We start from the raw sequence: 6910 nt of genomic DNA on the forward strand, positions 1-6910 counted from the left end.
GGCATTTTAGAAAGTAATTGGAATTTTAAGCAGCAGTCTGCAGTCCCTGGACAGGCAAAGCTCTCATTGACTTTGATAGGAGTTTTGCCTGTCTAAGGACAATGCAAGTGAATCCTACTTATGTTCTTAATCTGTTTTTCCTGCCTTCAGGGACTTTAGGAAATTAATCCTTAGCATGTGAGAGAGATGTTTTCTGTATTATTTTTGGGAGCACAGCTTAGATGCACAGTAATCAAGGAAGCCTACGCAGGGTTTAATTTTATTTTAAAAGTGTGGTATAATGTACTCTTCCAAATCTGTCCTGTTCATTTTACTAGCTAGACCTGAAATTTGATAAACTGAACCTGGCTTATTTTGTTACGACAATTTTCATTCATGTTCATGGTACAGTGGATCTAGGAGAGACACATAGATTAGTATAAGAGAGAAGTCTAACATTCTGCTTTCTCTGCCTAAAAATCTGGTTAATGCTTGGAGCATCTCCTTACAGATACAATCACAACATAAACACGATCACACTGAAATGTGGCTAGCCCTAGATTTAGGATCAGTATGCTGTGTATTGTAGCCAATGTTTGACTCTCGGTTTTGAACTATTCTGGCACTTCATGCTGTGCTGTGTTCAAGCAGTGTGGACAGAAAGGACAAGCAGACAACCCCAGTGTTCATTCTGTACCCAGTATATGCAGGTTAAAATGTATGAAAGTGATCACAGTCCTCAAATAAGATTTGGAGGTGATATTGAAAGGAAGTGTAGGTCCCAATGTCTAAATCTCAGTCTGTTCCCACAGGTTTTGTCTAACTGGAACTGTTTATCAAATCTTTCACAGGAGCAATGACCATGGCTTTGCTGGAAAACCTTGTAGCAGGAAATGTCTACTTGGTCAAAATAGCAGCCTCCAATGAAGTGGGAGAAGGACCCTTCTCGAATGCGGTAGAACTTGCTGTCCTGCCAAAGGAGACCTCAGAGTCTAATCAGAGACCTAAACGCTTGGATTCAGGAGATTCCACAAGTCAGTAGCAATGTTGTGATTACTGCTGTCACAAGTACCAGAAAAAAAGATCCCTGATTATTTTAGCTTGTAACTGCTTTCTGGGTAAACTATTCTGGTTTATGTGAGGCAGTCCTAACAGTGTAGCGTTTTCTTCTAAATGAAACCATTTTTGAATTTTTATCTCAGTTCAACTTGGAACTGGTTTAATCCTTTTGCTCAGAAGTTGGAAGTTTGCCTTTCAAATGAGAATACGTAACTGTTTTGAATTTTACATGAATGTCAACTTTGCAGCCACTCTTTTAAAGCACTTCCTTTAAGTCCTTTATTTGGCTTGAGATACCAGTAGCACTGGGTCAGTTAGAACCAGACAGCCCAGCAGAGATGAGATTGGCATCTCAGATAAACCTGTTTAAATTTGCTGGTTCCTGGTATTCCAGCAACCCAAATTAACCTGTCAGTCAGTGATATACCAGCATATATTTTCACCAAAGAAGTCAGCCCCACCTGCAGCTTTTGGGGAAAACTATGTGTTACCATGTGGAAGTTAAGGTTACACCAGTGGTTTCTCCATATAAGAATGGAAGAACTCATTGCCTTTGGCACAGAAGAGGATTTATCTTGGTGACTTGTTGCAGATTTTAAAGCTATCTGGGGAGACAAGAGCTAGTTCAGGTACATGAACGTTTTAACATTTCCTTGTTGCTGCACATTGAATTGTGATTAAAACACAAGGATTTTTCTTGCTCAGGTTTTCTCCCTTCCTGGAATTCAGTTATATTTTAGGCCTAAATAAGCAAATAGAGTCATGCCCTCAGGATTAGGTTAATAGACACATGATGTCAAAGCATAAACCAAAGTAAACTCTCCCAGGTGACAGTGACTGGAATTCTCCAAGCCTTTTCTCTTTGTTGTCTAGTATCACTCTGTAAGGGAGGGGTTGGAGAGAGCTCCTCTGCTCCATGTTGTAGGTCACCAAAGAGACATTCCCTTCTTCCCCTCCCACACCAGGACTGCATACACTTCTCTGATCCACAAATTTTATTTTCAAAAGTGTCAAAATGTATGACAAGGAAGGTCTGGAAATCTCATTAAAAGGAAGCATTTGTGTGGGTGTGCCTGTAACCCTATTAATTTCCTGACAGGGAGCAGGGGGTAACTCTTCCTATTTATTGAGCCTTTCTATGTTCTTTTTTGCTATAGCATATTCTGACTATTACCATCTGGACCAGAAATCAATGACTGGCATTGTTGTTGGGGTTTGCATAGCCTTGACCTGCATCCTTATCTGCATCCTGATCTTAATTTATCGCAGTAAAGCCAGGTATGTTTTTGTTCTTGAAGACTGAGCTCTTTCTCAATGCGCTAATTCTTGGGACATGCCCTCTTCTCCAAGAGTGTAAGTTCTCTGAAGTACTCTGTCTCTTCACCTGTTCCTACCACAAGTGGAAACAAAGCACTTTGTTGGCTTTTCCTACTCTACCTGAGTGCCTTTTCCAGTGTAAAGAAGACCCCACAGAGTGAGTCAGTGGTGCTTCAACAACTAAGTATGAGGCACGTTTCCAAACAAAAAAAACCCCTTTTGAGTCAGATAAGCATGCTGCTTTACATCATCTGCTATTCCTGCTTAACCCTCCGGCCTGCCCTGACCTGGTTTGCAAGGCTTTAACCCTCTGGTGTTGCTGGACAAGAGGAACCCTGACATAAAGCAGTTCTATGATGCAGTTTCTTTGCAGTGGTGTGCAAGCCACCATCTGCCTGTCTTGTCATCAACTTGCTATGGGACATAAACTGGCCCAGTGACTCTGCCCATAACTTTGGGATCAGAACAAATATAAGTTACTTGAAATAATAAATTTTAAAACTGTCTAAAAGCATATTTTAGTAACAAGGGCTTTTTAGCGTACATGCAGGAAAAAATACAGATTGGGAGACAGTCTCTGTGTAGCATGATAGAAAGGTCTTAATATCATTAGTGGTTACTTCCTCCAAGTAATATTACTAATCATGACAATTTCTGTCTGCGCATAAGCTTGTAGCCTACTGTGTATGATTAACTGGAAGCAGATGTTATTTTTATCACAAGCAATAACATTTAAATTCCATGAGAGTTAGGAGTATCATATAACAAAATGTAATTGCCAAGAATATACCAATATTACTTGATTAATAATAGCTTTAAAGTTTATCCTTGATTTATTTTTCTTTTTTGTATTTTCTTCCTGTGGGTCAATTTTATTTCTGCTTCACATTGTGTAGGAAAACATCTGCTCCTAAACCTGTGCAGCAAAGCACTGACCAGCTGTCACATACCAGCATCTCATTAGCCAGTGCTAATGAGGTGGAGAAGAGTATTGAAGGAATTGCAGAGAATGAAGAATCCTTATTGCCAATGATAGTGGGAAACAGCTTCATCGACGCTAAGGTACTGTGAGCTTTACTCGCTCCCAAACCAGAAATCTTTCTTTAGAATCCATTGCTATAACATCTGAGTCCTTATCAAACGTAAAGTATGTACACTACAAATCCATAGCAGATTTTTTTAATGGGATGAACACAAGTTTGGCAATCCAGGATCAAATATTCAAGACTCATCTTAAAGTTCAGCTAGAGATCTGATTCAATACACTTGTCTTACACTGTACTCCACAGATTGCAGAGTTTGGCTCTGGCACAGCATCAAAGGATAAAAGCTCCATAGACTTAGGGCTGCTAGGTGGCTGCTGCTAGTCCAAGGAGAGAGGTGAGAGAGTCCTTGGCAGCACCTGGTTCAGTAAGTGCATGTGCACCATCTAGTCAAGTGTGACACTTGTGAGCAGGTATTAAGGAAAATATTATTTTTCTGTATATTTACTGGTAAGAGAATGTTACATTTTATAAAGTCATATTTGGTCAAATGATACATTGATCGAGATGGCAGGATGTATCAGTGGATGTATAGAATCTTACAGTCCAGGAGTCCAGTGTGACAAAACCACATTGGCCTTATTTTCACAGGTGAAAATTACTGATTTAAGGCTTGTTCTGTACACGCTGCAAACTTGAATGGAGCCGTTCCCTGAGGATATATGCAAGAGCTGGGAAATGGATATGGACCCCAGTACAGGCACAGACACTACATCTATGAATGGTCACATTCAGAGTAGTAGAGCAAGAGCAGTGGCTGAATATTTTGCTCTGTGTTCGCAGTGCTATAGCTGTTGGGTCTGGCCTTGGGGCTTGCCGGATTTAGTGGATCTGGTCTTGGCTTGTCTGGAGCAATAGATGAATACCAGACCACAAAAACGTGACTTGAGCGCTAAGACTTCGTTTGTCTTCTTTTTCAGTAGGGAGCCAATGGGTAGGAATAGAAAAATATTTTGAAATAGCTTAGTTGGTTAAAACAAATGTCTGTGTGTCTCCCTCTATTGTAGGGGGGATCTGATCTGATTATTAACAGCTATGGGCCTGTCACAAAGACTAACTGCAAGAAAAGGTGGCTGTTCTTCCAAGATACCAAAAAGGTGAAGACTGAGGAGGTAATTGGTCTAATGGGCAGAGATGCACAATCTTTACTGTAATACCCTGTATTTGCAAAGCAAGATATGTAGGTTTCTATTTATGGAGAAGCATGATTAGTGGTCTAAGTTTTAATTGGGTAATTTCAATTGTGCTAAGGTTGGTGGTGTTCTACCTCATAGTAAAGTCTTACAGAAGTTTCATTTTCTGTCCCAAGTTGTCAGATGTTGTAAATCTTTACAGTTAACTGATCGCTTTCTTGCCTGTGCCCTTTTATCTGTGAGCAAAAGGATTTCTGTGTACTGGGTCTATGCATAGCATCTCCAGTACTACATCTGCAGAGACTTTGTATAAATATAAATACATATTAAATATGTATTTATAAATAAAAATAATATAAAAACATAAAGAATCCCCTCCTACCCTGACAGCTAAAACTTTGTTTGCTGAAGACAAACGAAAAGAAGGAAATTAAATTATTTACCCGAAGTACTGAAGAAATTGAGAATCTGAGTAGAACTGTATGGCTTCTGAAATTGTTGCTCTGGACACACTGGCTATTTGGATGAGAAAAAGTAATAGTTAAAGACTGAAGTGTTAAATCAAATCCTGAACGTTATCATGCAAACTCACACGTAGGGGCATCTAACTAACGTTTATTGAATTGTAACTTGTATTGTGCTCTTGTATGTTTAAGGAAGAGGAAGTCTTGATATCCATGTTGTAAATTTGTATTCCAAAATGTTTCCAGAAGCAGCTGCATATTTCTGGTGCCTCTATAAGCAAAATATTTGCTACCACCCAAGGAGGGATGCTTAAAGAATATGTATGAAGGGAAAGGAGAGATCTCCATCAAGTATGTTTTTAAAATACCATTTAGGTCTCTCCAGTGAAATCACTCCTGATTAGCTATGCTTAGTTGGAAGGGATTATCTCATCTATTATGGAAGAGAAAAATACGAGCAAGACTTGAGATTGATTCTTTTTAACCTCCTGTAGGAAAGCCCGGATTGTCCTGAGCCAATGCTTTTAGAGGCACTCTGGTGGAATAGGATATAGGAAATGCAGCAAAATTTCAAATCATGGCTTAGCTTTTCAGAGGCCGAACAACCTTTTTCTCTCTGCTTTTTATGTAGCCTCAGAGAAGATTTGTCCAGGCGGTGTGTCTGTATCAGCCAGGCACCACTGTGCTGATCAGCGACGATGACTCCCCCAGCTCGCCTGGCCAGCAGTCTAATTTCCAGGTGCCATTCAGTATTGTTGTCGATACGGAGCATTCGGCCAACAGCGAAGGAAGCCACGAGACTGGTGACTCTGGAAGGTTTTCTCACGAGTCCAACGATGAGATACACCTCTCCTCTGTGACAAGTCCCACCCCTTCCACTACCAGTCCTTTCGTAAGCAGTGACTTGGGTACGAACATGATGAGCCCTGCCATAAGTAACTGCACAGGGTCTCCTCTGCCATTTGCTGCTGACCAGACTCCTACCTCGCCTCTCCAGATACACAGCGCAGTGCAAAACTGACATCCTTAGGGCCACACCAGACATTCTTGCCGTATATGTCTGTTCGAAGGACAATGAACAGGGAGCCAAAGTTTTATTGTGGAAAGCCTGACTAACCTAGCAGGTGATCCCATATTTCTGTTGAATGTTTTTTTTTTCTTTATTTTTTGTTTTGTTTGTTTTGAAAACTCACTCATTTTGAATGTTCAGTGGTCAACAAATGTGAAAGGACAGTGAAGATTTCTGACTAAAGTTAAAAATATGTCACTGGAGCAAAGGGAAGGCTGTTAGCCCTTTTGCTGACTATCTACCTCAGTTTGCCGAGAGGTGAACTCTGAATGACGACTTCTTTACCTCATTTGTGTTCTATTTGGTCTAAGCTATGGAACTGATGATACTTCCTAGTGTTGTTTTATTTTGGGATTCTTTTTTTGCTTGTTTTCAGTTGTGTGTATAATGTGTGTGTGTGTGTGTGTGTGTGCACACGCATGTGTGTGCGCTCAGTGATCAGGGAGTTGTATAGGTAGGTGAACAAGATTGTTTAGCTGAAGCTCTGTCTTTAAAAAGAAGGAAAACTCAGAGAATAAAATGTAATGATTTAATGTGGTTGACATAGAGGACGTTAAAAACTGGGAAGAGTGGAGTTGGTGCTTCCACGTATACAGCCACATGAAATCTTTTGTACCTCTTGATTTCTCATAACCCCAGTAAGCCTAGGACAGTGCCTTTCCCCCAGAAACTTGTGTCAGCAACTGCTGACAGGATGTATGCTATATCCTTAAGGCTCTGGGACATGTTGGGTTCCCCACAGCGACAAATGTTGCCCTTTTATTGACAGTTAATGCTAAAAAGCATGGCAAAATGAAGAAGTATTCAGCATTTCCAAACAGTTTGGCTCTGCCTGAGTCATGGAAT

At 40.4% G+C, this 6910-nt stretch overlaps 1 protein-coding gene across 1 annotated transcript in view; it reads left to right on the plus strand.

The window, feature by feature from the left end:
- The window catches only part of PRTG (protogenin), an 86769-nt gene extending 80753 nt beyond the window's left edge, over nt 1-6016 (plus strand). Inside the window, exons 16-20 of the mRNA XM_009643847.2 lie at nt 831-1013; nt 2196-2316; nt 3252-3417; nt 4406-4510; nt 5627-6016. Coding sequence (XP_009642142.2) covers nt 831-1013; nt 2196-2316; nt 3252-3417; nt 4406-4510; nt 5627-6016 — 965 coding nt within the window. The remainder of the gene's footprint in view (nt 1-830; nt 1014-2195; nt 2317-3251; nt 3418-4405; nt 4511-5626) is intronic.
- Nucleotides 6017-6910: the final 894 nt, after the last annotated feature.

This window comes from Egretta garzetta, unplaced genomic scaffold, assembly GCF_000687185.1.
Source record: "Egretta garzetta isolate BGI_Z169 unplaced genomic scaffold, ASM68718v1 scaffold287, whole genome shotgun sequence".
NCBI classification, from domain to species: Eukaryota; Metazoa; Chordata; class Aves; order Pelecaniformes; family Ardeidae; genus Egretta; species Egretta garzetta.